A 16,022-nucleotide genomic window follows, 5' to 3' on the forward strand; every position below is an offset into this window, starting at 1 on the left:
GATTTACTTGAAATTCCTCAATCTATCTATAGACGAAAGAGAGACGTGCGTCGCAAATTTTCCGCCTCTAATTTCTTTCTAATTTCCCAATAAACGCGCAATCGTGCGTTCCGGGAACGAGAGGAGCCGAGATCGCGAATGAGCGCACGATAACCCGCGGACACAGCGTCTCGGCGATACGGCAAGGGTTATCGGAGTTACGATGAGAGTTACGTTGATGAATCATTGGAAAATCTGGAATAACATTCGCAGGAAGTTCGATTCACGTGATACCCATGATGATCGTTAGAGGTAGCAAAACGATCTCCAAGGACGGGAGACGAATACGTCTCCATTCGATTAGTCAAATACATTCGCGAGGGATCTTCCCGGAGACGCGTCTCTGTTATTCCTATTACTATTATCCGGACGTAAATAAGCGAGCAATTAATCACGGCTAATTATCCAGTTCCTGAAAGTTGGAATTGTTGAGGCAAGTCGAATATCTTCGAGATATTATTGGATCATAAGCGCAAATGTCTTCGGGATTTCTTTAGGATGCATTTGTTTCTTAGGGCTATTTTCTATTAAGACATGCCTCTTGTAAGAGATCAAACTTTAAAGAGCGGATTTTCCAACGAGGTGTCGGTGATGATGTCTTCGCGAGGATTTGGAAGAGGCGCGAAGAAGCAAAGTTCGAATACGGAGAAAGAAAAAGTGAGGATCGCGGAAGATAAAGGCAGAGGCTCGTGGATAGTCGACGAGCGATTCCCGAGAAGGAATTCGGCGAAGCGGCGAGACGTAGAAAAGGATATACTGAGCGTCGCACGTCGCACGGTCGGTGGCCGGCGCGACGACGCGACGTGGCCGGTTCTCGCGATTTAATCCGCGCCCGTTGTAACCCTCTCCTCCTTGCACGGGCTCGAGGGGTTAATGATAAAAGTAGCCGGCACGAACATCACGCCTTCAGTCGGTCCGCAGCCTCTCTGTTGGCTGTTGCTCCCCCGCCGCTCTCTCAAACGTTTCTTTCGCGAGGAAGAGGAAGCGTGCCTCTCGTTAATATGCCCGTGACGATCTGAGATTTTTTTTTTCAAAAACCACGAGTACACGCGTCAAACGGTGTGAAACCCCGAGACGATAATGTATAAGACAATCGTGTCTTGCGCATTTATCTGCCTGTTCTACCCGTGCCTTCGACCCTGCGAAGGCGACGCGACTGCGGTTACCAATCGGTAAAAACACCCCTTAGCAAATCCCATTTCACAAATCCCATTTCAAAGATAACAATTGGCCAGTTCTCTCTTTCTGATTCTCGATTATCGATTATGCGTTCGCGGACATTGGACTCTTCTCGCAGATTCTCCGTTATCGCCGACCGACCGAGAATAATACTCGCGATGCTCGTTATTATGCGTTAATTTAATAATAACCACGTCGATTTTTTCTCGCGATAAACTCGACGGTATAAGATACCGTTAAGAAACTAGCCATGAAAGTCTAAGAGATCTCTTAAAGACGTTCAAAACAGCACATATTGCAAAAATCTAATTGATACGTTTAATATCTGGTATACTTCAATTATTGTAACCCGAATCTTGGGAAAATCTCGAAGTGGCGCTTAACACATCTTTTATGCTTTGCCGTTTAAATACCAAGAGATAAAAGGAATTTAGGCTTTCTTTTAGTGATTTTGATTCACGCTACAATAATAAACGTCGCATTCTTTACTGACCCTATCAAGTAATCATTATCCCCAAGTTATCGTAAAAGAAATTATTCCAGAGTTCCCCCGAAACCAATATTCGTTGTCCCTCGCGTTCATGTGGTTTAATCGGCTTGTTCTTTTAGAGGATATGTATTTACTGCGCCGAGGAGATTCTTGGCCGGCGAAACCGAGAGCGGCTGTTTGTCGCTGCACAATCTCGAACCGCCGGCGCACGTTATCCTGGAGTTGCTATCTCCAGCGGGTACGGGCGTGGATGACGAGGTACTGACCAGGACGAGTGGCGTTGTCAAAACAGGCAAGTACATTTTTTCCTGCCTCGGATTTTTATCAATCGATGATACCATCCGATATAGTTGGATAGTTTTGTTTCAAATGGTCTCGTGGTATTATAATCTCGAAACACACATAAAGAAGTGGCAAAACATAAAAAGATACCTATAATGTAAAATTTAAATACCTCAGTTTTTAGAGTTTTCAAAGATGAGTCGAATTTTCAGGTTGTTTGTCATTTTATAGAGGTCTTTAGCATTTTTTTTTTATATCCTACGATCCCTGGTCCCTGATGGACTTGCACGTTCTCTTATTTCTCAGGTTGTTACCTGAGAACTCTGTTGAGAGTTTCACGATCAATTTGCGCCTGTGGATAATTGAATATTCGAACGTGACCTGATGTGTTATCGCGCACGCGACGCGATAACGCATAATCGTCGAAAATACCACGCGGATTCCTATGTTGAATTCAGGGACGTAGCGATGAGATGACAACAGGAAGCGCGGATTCGGATACTTTTGGATGCGATTACCCGAACGAACGGCCGATCTTTAAAAAACGATGGGGAAATTGATAAATTTACATTTGAGCAGGAGTTTAATGGAGAATTTACTTTCGCGCGGCGAAAATCCCGGCTACGCCCAATGAATCGCGTCCCGGTCTTTCCTCCTTCTTCCCTCCGCAGCTCGAATCGGACGCTTTAAACAAATCATAAATTGAAATTGTCGCCGCTTCCTGCGGGGGAGCTAAATGAGCCGAGTCTCTCTCCGAAGGGGAAATAAGTAATCGCTCGGGATCACATGGGAAACCCATCTGCATTGTTAGGCACGGGGTGAACAACAAGTACGGAGCTTAATTATGAACCGAGTTTATCATATATATATATATATATATATATATATATATATATATATATACACACACACATATACATATACATATACATATATATATATATATATATATATGTATTATGATGCTGGCGGACGCGCGGAAAGATTTATCGATGAATCGCTAAAAAATACGCTGGTAGTGAACTTGGCGAAGTAAATTACGTTAAATCTAAATGCAATAAAGTATTCAGTGATCTAAAGTGCTTAATAACGTATAAATATTTCTCTCTTAATACATCTTTCGGTATCCATATACTTGCGCCAACAAACGCAATCTGCATATCTATATACGCCTATCCATATATATTTATGCAAGTATCTATATTAGACACCAAAAATAAAATATTTTCTATTTCATTAAATATCTACCCTAAGCTCGATCATTTCAACTCGAATAGTTTGAATTGCGTTGGTATATTATACCTTATAATTCAATCGCGATTATCGGCGCGACGATTAAGCGAATCAACTTATACAATTGTACGCTATTATCCTTATGCTATTAGCGATTCGTTCGCGACTATCATTAAATATTTTATTCTTCTTCTTTTCATTACTCGAACGTTTGCGCTTGGAAAGTAGAAGTAAGTAAATTCAAATATTGGCTTTGTTAATTTGTTTGCTCATTCGTAGGAATAGAAACATGTCTAGAACTGGCGGTGCCCTTCACGAAATATTTCAACGGACGTTTGCGACTGAAAATAAAGTTCGACAAATATCCCGACTACATCGTGGAAACGGAGAAGGAAGTTTATATCGAGCACGATTCCCTAATCACATTTGTCGAGACAGATAAGCCGGTCTATAAACCCGGGCAAGATGTGAACATTAGAATCCTCATGCTCAAGCACGACCTGAAGCCATGGAAGAAAACGGTTCGTCGCTCGCTATCCGTTAATATAAAATAAATATTAATGCAATAATAACTGAGCAGTAGTAATAATATATTTCAGTAGTAATATTTCAACAGTAATAATATAATATATATCTGTACCTTAGAGGTAAAGAATCGTATCTTCAGGTTTTGTCAAAATTAGAGTTAATACTTTTTCCAATACAATAGTAAAGAGTCTTATGTCCACTATTACCAGTTCTTAAGGTACAATGTTTAGAAAAAATCGTATTGGCAATTTTCATAGAAATAATAAATATAACTAATAAATAAAAATAATAAATGAACTTTAAATCCTGTTTTTTTCTAAATTCCTAATAATAGAGATATGATTTTTTACTTTTACGGTACAGATATATTCTCTAAGGAGAGACAATTTATTTGTATAGAGTTCTAATTTATAGACTCAACTAGAAAGAAAAGAAGAACTTTTATTTAATAATGCCGAGCTTGCCTCTCTTTCTAGATACCAAAAATATGGATTGAGAATCCATCCGAGGTGCGAGTGGCACAGTGGGCTAACGTCAGTACCGAAAATGGAATGGCACAACTAAAATTTGCTCTATCTCCGGAACCAAGTCCGGTAATACGATCGTGATCCTAAACGAGAGCATGTAACGAAGAGCGTGATAACGACAATGCTAAGAATTCTTATTTGTGCTATAGGGTGCCTGGAAAATTAAAGTGGAAAAGAGGAAATCGCAACCGCAATTGGTCCATACAACCGTGTTCGAAGTGAAGAAATATGTCCTTCCCAGATTCCAAGTGACCATAACTTCACCGGGATACATTCTCGCGGATGCGGAGAACGTTACGTGGAACATATGTGCTAAGTAAATGGTCGTTTTGATAATTAATCGGTGAGTCGAAGCATTGCGCGAAACTATCTTACATTTTATTTACAGATACAGTTATGGCAAACCGGTCAAGGGTAAATTACTCTTGAAATCGACGCCTCAAATACCGACATGGAGACGGAAGCCTAATCTCCCGGAAATACATTATGAAACGGAGGTCAGTAACCCCTTCGGTCGGTCGACAAATTAATGTTTATGTTATAAATTACAAAATCGCTACTTAAATGATTCCAATCATATTTGATTTATAAAAATTTAACTCAAATATTTTATAAACGTAATATGATATGTAAATTCGACATATCTCGCGACGGATTTAAAACTAGCCGATTATTACAGCTGGATTCGCCAGATGGTTGCACCGAATTTGTTCTATCAGGCGCGGTGCTTGGGCTTGCTCAATGGAAAGTGGCACCGAACAATATCGTCCTCATAGCTAATTTCACCGAGACCGGTACCGGCATAGTAGAGACAACGATTAGTCGGACCGTAGTAGTGCATCAGGCCTTAAAACTGGAATTCCTGCCGTACACGCCGAAATATTTTAAACTGGGTTTGCCATATCACGGAAAGGTAAAGATCGCAAATAATCGATAATCATTTTAACTTTTTCTAAGACGTACAAGCTTCGATCGGGATCTTTGCTTCATGAATTCGAATAAAAGTATGCTCTTTATGTAGAAATGTGCGAACTATTCGAATACGAATCTCACTCGATTCGATTTGATTCGAATTCTTCGAATTTCTATAATTCGAATCTGAACTATTCAAAAATTTCGAATCTATAGATGGTTCGAATTATACGAATCATATATAGTGTCAACTTATAAAAATTATATTTTCTGTTAATAAGCAAAATAGTACGGTCATGTTAATAAATGCATTCAGTGAGTGCATTAAGTATTAAAATCTTTCACCATAAGCGGTTAATTGTAAATAGCAGTAAAAAAGTTTATTTCTAATTTTTGATTATCTAATTATAATTGTAAGTAAAAATTTGAATATACATAAAATATAGTAAGCTATGTGAGTATTGATAATAAAGTAAAAATATTATTATATTTGAATTTCTGTGTACGTAATTGTCGTAATTGGACAATGTTATTGGATACTACATTAGAGTATTTTAATAATATTTATCTATAATTTTTTGGCTAATTGTTTCCATTACTGCGACATGCATTAAATAATATTTTATTAGTTTTATATTAAATATTTGAATGTTTTTTGCCTTAAAAAGAATTTATATTATATAATCAATATTATTTTTCCACATTCAAAATATTCACGTGTTAAAATTTAATCTAATAATAATTATATTGTTAATTAAAATTGATATTTTAACGATTCGATTCGCTTCAATTCGAATAAAATTTTGTCGATTCAAATTCGAAAAAAGCCATAAAATTTGATTTGACATAAAAAAAATCCTTGATTTGCAGATCTCTATCTTTATGGAGTGCGAAATAAATCTCTTTTACAGTTACGTGTCTCGCGGCACGACGACACCCCGGCACCGCACGAGAAGATTCAACTCTGCGTGCGAGTACGTGGTAAGGACGAATGGCTTCGCGTGGTGGTTGAATGCCGCAACTTTACATCTTCGTCCGACGGTTTTGTCGACTTCGTCGTACCACCGCCGCATAGGAACATCGTCCTGCTGAGTTTCGTCGCGACCGGTGTCGACTATCCCACGAAATACTATTCGCCGGATACGCGTTGGCGAGTATGTCGAGCAGCTGTTATATATTTTGAAAAAAAGAGTTACATACTTTCCAAACATATACAGAATGTCTTGTTTTTATTAGATTATTTTTTAATGATTTATTTGATTAATCTGAAGACGATTTATTCTAAAGAAGAGATTGAGACATAATCTTTCGAGTACATTTTGTTTATTTAAAACATTTTGTATAAGCGCATAAGGTCGTTCGTGCATTTATAATTTATTGTAAATCATAATTAGGTCTTCATGGATCAACCGTCGGCGCATATCGAAGTGAATCCTTGGTACTCACCGTCAGATAGCTATTTGGCGGTAGCCCGGGGTTATCAACCGATCGTTTGCGGTGAAAAATACTCGTTCAACGTCATGTACACGGTGCCGGCGAAAAGTAAAACTAACGAGTCCATTTCCTTCCATTACTCGATCAATTCCAAGGGGGACTTGTTAATATATGGTCACGTGAAACACCGGCCGACCAGAGATACGGTATTGAATTATTCGGAATTCCGGAATTTGTTAGGTGCCGTCGAATCACCAGGAAATAAGACGGATCAGGGTACCATCGCTCATAGGTAATACTTCAATTAAATAATATTTTATTTGCCGATCTCATAAATATCACGCAAATATATTTAACCTTTGGACGCGCTCTGAACTACTTTTTGTTTATTTAGAAAAAAATTAGGGGATCGTAGATTTCAAGGTTTCTCACATCGACACTTCTCGTTCCTCCAGATTCCCTCTCAGCGTCAAGATCACCCCGTCAATGGCACCTGTCTCTGAATTGTTACTATACTACGTTCGTTCGGACGGCGAGGTCGTCGCTACCACGTACTCCATCAAAGTCGGACACTGCTTCGAGAATAAAGTGAAGACCGCCTGGCATACCGACGCTCAGACCCCGGGAACAGCCACTCAGTACCACGTGGAATCCGCCCCCTGGTCTCTCTGCGGTATCTCGGCAGTCGACAAGTCGACTCGTTTCTTAGCAGGAGCTAAGGCGAACCTGATCGACGCTGATCAGACTTTCGCGCAGCTGAAGAGATTCCATATCGAGCCAGAGCCGCGTCCTATTTGGACGTGGACTCATTGCAAAGGTATACAAAATGATAAGACACAATATAGATAGTCGAATTTAACGGTACATTAATCCCTAGTTCCTCTCTTAATATATTTTTTATTAGATTTTTTAATGCATATTATATTCCAAATTGCTATAATGATAAACTTGATAAACTTCTTATTCAAATATGATACTCGCAACTGATTTTCTATTTTTCTGTTTTTCATTCAGATCTCTCATTTTTACGAAATAAGTGTCTGGATATTTATGTGATTGTCTAATATCCCACTTGGGTTAATGTAAAGTTATTACGATATCCGGTTAACGTGAAACAATTCACGTGATACGGCATATAAATCCTTCACAGTTGCAACGCACGAAGAAACAACCAACACGGAATTCGATCATTTGCCACTTCCCGCTTTTGAAGAGTCACCCGCATGGGCACGCAAAAGGAGAAGAAGAACGGTGTACAACGGCGCGCTTGTGAATTACGTGGACGCCATACAAGCGTTCGATGTGAGAACTTTCTGGAAACGTAAATAAATTCTAAGATTGTAAGAAAGACATTTATATATCCATTGGATCTTTCCCCGTATTTCAGGACTTCGGAGCCGTCGTGATGAGTGATCTGATACTCGAAACGCGGCCTTGCCATCAGCTTCGCAGAGGTAGAGGCAGGAGTATGAACGTGAGCCTGAAAAGCATGGCCCCGATTCCTTTCCTCTCAGCGTCCGCGGAGCTGGAAACGGATGCTGGTGCGTTTTTAGGAAAAATGGCTTGTTCATAGATAATTTTTTTTCTTAAGGTAACTTAATTAATTATCATACTGTCGTATTATCTCGATAGGAATGTTTAAAATGGCGAAGACACTGCCTATGGCGTATCCATTATTAAATGTGGGGCCCGAACAGGGATATATGGATCAAGTACCCGATCAACCTGCTCTCAGATCTTACTTCCCCGAAACATGGCTGTGGGAATTAGTGCCGACAGGGTATACATTTAAATTCGTAGCTTACTATATGTATAATTATCTTTAATCAAAGACAATTCCGTGATAATCGCTTCCCCGACTTTTATATATATATATATATATATATATATATATATATATATATATATATAGAGAGAGGATACATTAGCAAGTTATTCTTACACTTTTTAATACAATTACAATACAAAAAGCATCTTCGGCTTTCGTTTGTTTGATTAATATTGCCTTATGTATGTTCTTTTCTTTTACAGAAAAGAAGGCAAAGTGACGGTGGAACGTACTTTGCCTCATACCATTACCGATTGGGTTGGATACACCGCGTGTATTTCACCTATGCACGGTCTCGGAATAGCACCACCGACAACCATCACCGGATTCCAGCCGTTTTTTCTCGATTACAGCTTACCATATAGCGTGAAACGCGGAGAAATGTTGCGCATGAAGGTTTCCTTGTTTAATTACATGCAACACAGTTTACCGGTAAGTTGCGACAGTCGCGAGCATTCGACATTCGTTTCACTCTCGTTCCACTATCTTCAAGCACCCACGTAAAATTTTTATAAAATTCAGTATTAATAAAAAAAATTGTGACGATAAATATAGATCGCATATTGATGAGTCATATTTTCATACACATTACACGTTACACGGCCTTTGATTATAATCTATTAAGTCCTAGAAGGTCGATCCCTACGCGCTTTTCTGTTTAAATCCTTGTAACTTGGAGCTTAATCAAAATTTTTAGACCGCAATTGGTATTTAGGAATAAAAAGAGTTGCTTCGAAAATCTAGTTGGCGTGGAGATAAAAAAATTAATAACCTCTATCTTTTTGCTGACAAATATTGAATTATCAAATGATTTCGTCTATTATTCTACCTTTTTGAGTAGAATTTTTGTTGTAGATTACTCAAATAATAATTGTATCGATTTATTTTACTCAAAAAGGTAGACAAAATAATTTATTAATTAAATATATTTGTTAGTAAAAAGACAGAGGTCATTTACTTTTTTTACCTCCATATATTTTATATCTTTTTTCAGATATTCCACCCTATCACCAACTAAAGATTTTCGGAGCACCTCTTTCTTTTTATCCCTAAATACCAATTGCAGTCTAAAAATTGTAATTAGGATTTAAGTTATACAAGAATTTAAGACAAAAGACGACCTCCTAGAACTTAATAAATTAATTAAGAGATGTTAAATGCATATATTAATCACAATGACAATAACTGATCAATATATTATAACTGATTGAATGATGCTTTGACGTTCGTAGGTCAAGATTAAGTTGGAAGATGCAACGGGGCTCGACTTGCATCTGTCGCACGCAATAGCTTCGTTTTGCGTAAAACCGCGAGACAGCGTAGTGCACGAATATATTTTCAGACCGCGAGTTCTTGGCGATATTAATATCACGGTCTCCGCTTCGATCGACTCTGATTACGCTGAACCATGCGGCCCGGAAATGCTTCTGTATACACGGTAAATGGAACAATCGGATATTCCTTCGCAATTATTAATATTTAAGAATTCTATAAAAATACGTAGTTTTTTTATGCAGTAAACTTGTCGAAAATATAATTTTAGACCATACCCGCACACATATATCGAGGAATTAAAAATTTCCAATATTTTAAATTATCGAAATAAGAAAAATATGATTTTGTCAATTACAATTCTTGATTGCTTAAATATTAAAAAAATTGGTTAAATATTTAAAAAAAAGATTATAGAAATTGTAAATAAAACATTCGACAGTATTTAGCAATTTGTACACTTTTTCAGAGACGTGATTGTAAAGCCGATACTGGTGCTACCGGAAGGCTTTCCTGTGGAAATAACGAAATCCGCGTTTATCTGTCCGAAGGACTTTAGCGACGACTCCACCATAACTTGGAATCTCGATCTACCCGACGATTTGGTGCCCGAAAGCGCGAGAGCGTACGTGTCCCTGATAGGAGATATCCTAGGTCCGGTCCTTGAAAATCTAGACAATCTTGTTCGCTTGCCGATGGGATGCGGCGAGCAAAATATGATTCTCTTTGTTCCTAACATCCACGTGATCGGCTACTTGGACGCGACCGGAGTCGAGAACCCAGAGCTGAGAGCAAAAGCGATCAGAAATATGGAGAAAGGTACGTGCTTTGATCTTGATCCAAATTTAATTCGCAATTAAGAATAGATTTTACATTTGGTCCTGCGACACAGGATACCAGCGCGAATTGATATACAGACATCCGGACGGTTCGTACTCCGCGTTCGGCCCGGAAAGCTCGGAAGACGGCAGCTCGATTTGGCTCACCGCATTTGTGATCAAATCTTTCGCTCAGGCGAAGAATATAATTCACATCGACGAACGAGATCTTAAAATTTCTGTAAAATGGATGGTGAAGAAGCAATTGGAAAATGGATGCTTCCCTGTGATCGGCAGGATATTCCACAAGGATATGAAGGTATTACAAGCGACATTTGTGATTCTTCCTCCAAAAAGTGATACCTAACACCTTTAAACGTGTTCGTAGGGTGGTTTGCAAGATGACGACAATTCTTCCTCGGCATTAACGGCTTATATCCTGATCTCGCTCTTAGAATCGGGCGTGCCGTTAACAGCATCGCTCATTAATAACGCTCTACATTGCCTGGAGAAAGGAATGGAGAACGACGGCGGTACGACGTACACAGCAGCTTTATCCACCTACGCCTTAACGTTATTGGAGCACCCGAAAGCGAACAATAGCATGAAATCGCTTATGAAACGTGCCACGCGAAACAACGTACGTATAACAAAGTTGACGAAAACAGTTCTTGCGAGGCAACAAATCTCACAATCAGTCGATGTAATCTTCATAGCAAATTTTTGTTCACTAGGATCTTCTCTGGTGGGAGGACAAGTATAAACCGTCTCTAGGATTGAGTATTGAGATGACAGCGTACGCCGTGCTGTCATTAGTGAAATTAGGTGGCGAGACGAACATGGTCGAGGCGTTGAAGGCAGTCCGTTGGATGTCAAAACAACGCAACGCAGAGGGCGGTTTCACGTCCACGCAGGACACTGTGCTCGGCCTGGAGGCACTCACCAAGTACGCCACCACGATGTCGAGCAACGCGACGGATCTCTCGGTACTCGTGACCGCTGGCGAGGTGGACCAGGTGTATAGAATGCATAACGACAATCGCATGGTCCTCACGCAGATTCGCTTGCCCGTAATACCCACGATAGTCGAGATCTTCGCTGAGGGTGAAGGCTGCGTCTTAGTGCAGGTAGCTTTGCATTTTCACAGAAATATCATATCGTCTAATGAAGAGGCAACCAACCCTTGACCCCTCTTGAATTTTGCTAAATTTTTAATGTTACAGTACACTACATTCACTAATACAAAGTACAGTAACTCTGTCTAGTGGTTTGGTTTAGGATCACTATTTGGCCCTAAACCAAAATAGTTTAGGAAATATTAATATTAGAAATGTTTCTTTCGATATCAATGATAAATAAACTATGTTTATGCAAAGAAGTTGCATTCATAAAATGCGCTTGGTGTAAATTAGTAATGTATTTTAAATTGTTTCTATGATAAATATGACTATCCAAAAACGTGTACATATTATAATCATAATATAATATTGATAGTGCACAAATTGAAAGTCCCGACACCGAAGATTAATTGTCATATAATGTATTTTTGTTTATTGTGATGTACTTCTTTGTAATGTCATTATATAGTTATATTTTTCTTATTTATAATATAACATAATTATAGTACATAAATTAAAATTTATTTTACAAAATTTTAAAACAATTATGCACACAAAAAATTTTAAACATTAATATTTTATAAACTATATTATTGCGCATTTAACTAGACAGAGTTACTGTACCTTATATTAGTGAATAGGATATACTGTAACATTAAAAATTTAGCAAAACTTAAGAGGTCAAGGATTTTGGTTGACCCCTTTAAGCCAAAATTTTGCGTAAGTGAGAAATGGTCCCTTAATTGAGAACATTTAAATGTTAATAAAAATCCGTAATTTTTTAGAGCAATATAAAATACAACGTTGCACGCGCAACCGGCTCCGAAGCATTTGATCTCTCGGTTAATGCCGCTCCCGCGACATGGTTGGACGAATGCTCGATGCAAAAAATTACAATTTGTACGCGATATAAAATGGCAGATGGGGAAAGTAACATGGCATTGCTAGAGATCGACATGATAAGTGGATACGTCCCGGATCGTACCAGTCTTCATTCTCTATTGGAGGATCCGGCTACGAGTGAGTGTGCAACCGAGAATATGTTAAAATCAATCCGGATAATTGTGACATCGTAAATTAGACGTCACAATTTTTCGAAAAGAAAAATTCCAAATCTAAGACACTGTAATAAATTTGATAAATGATAATCATTACTTTCATAATTATTTTATAGCGATCATATTTATAATAAGAAACATTGCGAAATCACAATTATACTGTTATTATATGCTAATGATATTAGTTATCACATATTAAGAGATATTAAGATAAAATTTATTCCCCAATTCATCCAATATACAAATATTTGTAGAAGTGAAACGTTTCGAAGAGGATCGCGGTATAGTCACCATTTACTTCGACAAGTTAATCAATCAGAAAACCTGTATATCGTTTACGGTGACCAGAGAAAATATCGTGGACAGACTTGAACCGGCGAATGCAAAACTTTACGATTACTACCAACAGGAGTTGACGATATCTAGCGTAAGTTTACAAATATATTTTGTTTCACAATCATTTTAAATATAGAATAAGTATATTTTATAATATATGCATTATATATTTTTTCAGAGCTATAGCTTCGCGGCGACTTGCAGCAGTGCCACTCCGAGCGAAGAAGTGGAGATTCCTAATCCAGTGCCAATAGAAGTGCAAGAAATAGGCAAGGACAACGCGAAGAAGAATACCGTGGGAAAAGAGGAGACAGTCGAAAAAGCGGTCGAAACCCCGGACGATCGAAATGGAACTATAGAGCAGATAGGTAACGCGACTCAAAACACTGTGTTTCATTGCCAGCCAAAGCCACAAACTGATTCGGCCGAGCAATTCCACAAGTAACAACGGAAAATCGGTGACCGGCATACAATTTAGAAGCGAAGATGTTCCTTTGGTAGAAAATTTCAATTTCGAAATAAATAGCGGCGATATGGATACCGTTGTAAACTTTCGCGCAGTTAACAATAACATCATGTCTGATAATATAGATAATTAATGAAAATTACGTACACAATTCGAGAGTAATGAGAAGGATTGGTATATCGAAATCTCTTATTAAAGTTATATACTTGAATGATTTACGCGATTAAATGGAAACGCGCAAAGTATGCTTCCAGTACACATTTCCAGAAGAAACATATTTTACGAAATCACATTCAATTGCATATCAATAATAACCTTGATAGGCGAAACTTTTGGCTAAATTGTTCTCGTTATTTTCGAGATAAATCTTCTTTTTACGCAATGCTTTCTTTGCAATTTTCTGACTTTTCCAAATTTCTCAGTACCACAAAGAGAAGCTGGAAGCGGTCAGGCACCGGACGAACCGGACATCAATCTGAACCCCGTGTTCGACAAGCTTGGACCTCCTAGCATAGATCTCGAGGATATGGAGGCACCGTTCTCAACTCTTATCAGACAGGGACAAAATTCCTTTGGGACGGATTTCGACGGAAATCCGCTCTTCGTTGTGGTCGATCACGAACTGGCGACTCCCGAAGGGGTCGAAGGGCCCGTGCCGGTTTCCGTGAAACCCGACATCACACATTTTGACGACTATCCACTGTTAAATGTGACTAATGAAACGGAACAGAAGATAGAAGTGGATCTGAGCAATGCGCAAATATTACGTACGTGAATTCAAACTAATAGGCGTGAAAATTATTATATAAAGTTGAAATCACGTTTTGGTTCTCCCTTCTTCAGAGAAATTGGATCTTAACAATAACGTACAGTATAGCCCACGCTTGCTTCAATTCACTTTATACTCATTATTATATTCACTCTTTTCGAAATTGGAAAGATCAATCTTAATTGGCAAGATTAATCTTCTTCGTTATAAATGGCGATACCAAACCGATTAATTTTTTTTATTTTAGCACCTCTTAGTTCGAACGAGTTCTGCCCTGTATGCGCCGACGAACTACCGTCGAACATTAATGATCGTTATTGCTCCGCCAGTACCGTTGTAAAAGCGGCGATTAGACGATTGCGAAAGGCAAGACTCCTATTAGATATACAACCGTCGCACGAAGACGTCAAACGCCTGCATTCGACGATCGCATTTGTCTTAAGACCCAACTGTTCTTGCCCGCCTTTAGATAATCGTAAGTATATAACTGAGAATAATCAAGAACAAATACATATATACTATCGTTATTACATATTATATATTCACTATTATTATCTTGTTATATATATATATATATATATATATATATATATATATATTTGTAATTTGATTTATATTACAGCTGGAAGTCTGGCACTGTTAATGCATTTCGAGGACGGCGAGTTTGCTAAGAGTTCGCATAATCGATATGTCTTAGACGAACAGGTTTCTATATACGGATTACCACCGGTTGGTGGGGTTCCACGTGAGATAACGGACGCTCGAGCAACGTGTGCGAATCGAGATAATAGCGCATTTCTTAATCTTCCTACGGCTGACTGATCTTCGGCGTTCTGCCGAGAATATACTAAATACGAATAGACATAACAGATAACAGAATACACGTCACGTATCATATTAACAAAATTCAACAATCGAGAGAAGAACTCGATCGCTTTCAGGCGTATAAAAATTAAATACGCACATTTAAATTTTAAAGTACAATAAAATCTATACGAGGCGATTTGAACCAAGAAATTCTTCGTTATAATATCTGACTCATTAATTTTAGCACGCTTTGTATGTAGTTTGAAGAAGTAAATTTTACACAGGATATTGTAATCAATGTCGAATACACTCTGAATTTCCATCGCAAATCTCTTCTGCAGCTCCCTCCGTACAACATATCCTCACAACATCATAAACTATACGTTAATGGTGCGATGAGAAAACACAATATGTAATAGAATAAAGTGTTATTTTTACAGCGAAAGTTATATGCGTTCAACTCTCATAATTCTGAATAGCAAATAACTAATGAATTAAATAAACTGTAAATAAAGCACAGCGATTTATGATATAATAATTGGGTAATTTAATGCATCCATAAAATGTTAATCTCTAGTGTCATATTCCCTATTACCAATTTGAACGTGCACTATGCCTTAAAATGAGTATTAATAACGTCAATTTTTTTACTATTATTAGCTTCCATATAAGTTTTCTAAACATTTGAGAATTAATTTTTCCAGATAAATTTACTGTACGAGTTTGATCCTAGAGAGCCAAGAAGCGACACTCTTATAATAGAAAAAAGAAATGATCCTTTCTAAACAAAGAAAAATCTGAATTCGATTTGAATTACGTTCACGCGTATGAGAATGATAGAAGCAAGCAAGAAAAGTGTGAAAATAATTTAAATTTCTTAAATTTCATTGTAATAGTTATTACAAGTTAACAATCACCCGAATCGA

General features: G+C 38.0%; 1 protein-coding gene across 1 annotated transcript; it reads left to right on the plus strand.

Moving 5' to 3' along the window:
* Positions 1-934: 934 nt before the first annotated feature.
* LOC143897836 (alpha-2-macroglobulin-like protein 1) lies at positions 935-15,634 on the plus strand. The gene is made up of 25 exons (XM_077406768.1): positions 935-1,211; positions 1,828-2,000; positions 3,503-3,744; positions 4,228-4,344; positions 4,428-4,594; positions 4,667-4,775; positions 4,958-5,191; positions 6,102-6,344; positions 6,585-6,916; positions 7,080-7,441; positions 7,775-7,926; positions 8,012-8,165; positions 8,257-8,404; positions 8,656-8,884; positions 9,685-9,890; positions 10,194-10,543; positions 10,617-10,861; positions 10,931-11,182; positions 11,277-11,669; positions 12,446-12,680; positions 12,973-13,145; positions 13,233-13,422; positions 13,943-14,287; positions 14,537-14,764; positions 14,912-15,634. Exons 1-25 carry the CDS (start codon positions 1,120-1,122, stop codon positions 15,109-15,111), a joined length of 5,571 nt encoding a protein of 1,856 aa, XP_077262894.1. The 5' UTR covers positions 935-1,119; the 3' UTR covers positions 15,112-15,634.
* The last annotated feature ends 388 nt before the right edge of the window (positions 15,635-16,022 follow it).

The sequence above is a fragment of the Temnothorax americanus genome, unplaced genomic scaffold (assembly GCF_048541705.1).
Source record: "Temnothorax americanus isolate GAGA-0224 unplaced genomic scaffold, ASM4854170v1 Scaffold21, whole genome shotgun sequence".
Lineage (NCBI taxonomy): Eukaryota > Metazoa > Arthropoda > Insecta > Hymenoptera > Formicidae > Temnothorax > Temnothorax americanus.

Excerpts from the sequence above, each read along its gene's own strand:
- LOC143897836 (XM_077406768.1), top strand. The coding sequence starts at position 1,120 with ATGTATAAGACAATCGTGTCTTGCGCATTTATCTGCCTGTTCTACCCG. Across the intron at positions 8,166-8,256 it reads GGAGCTGGAAACGGATGCTG|GAATGTTTAAAATGGCGAAG; the intron begins GTGCGTTTTTAG and ends TTATCTCGATAG. Across the intron at positions 11,670-12,445 it reads AAGGCTGCGTCTTAGTGCAG|AGCAATATAAAATACAACGT; the intron begins GTAGCTTTGCAT and ends GTAATTTTTTAG.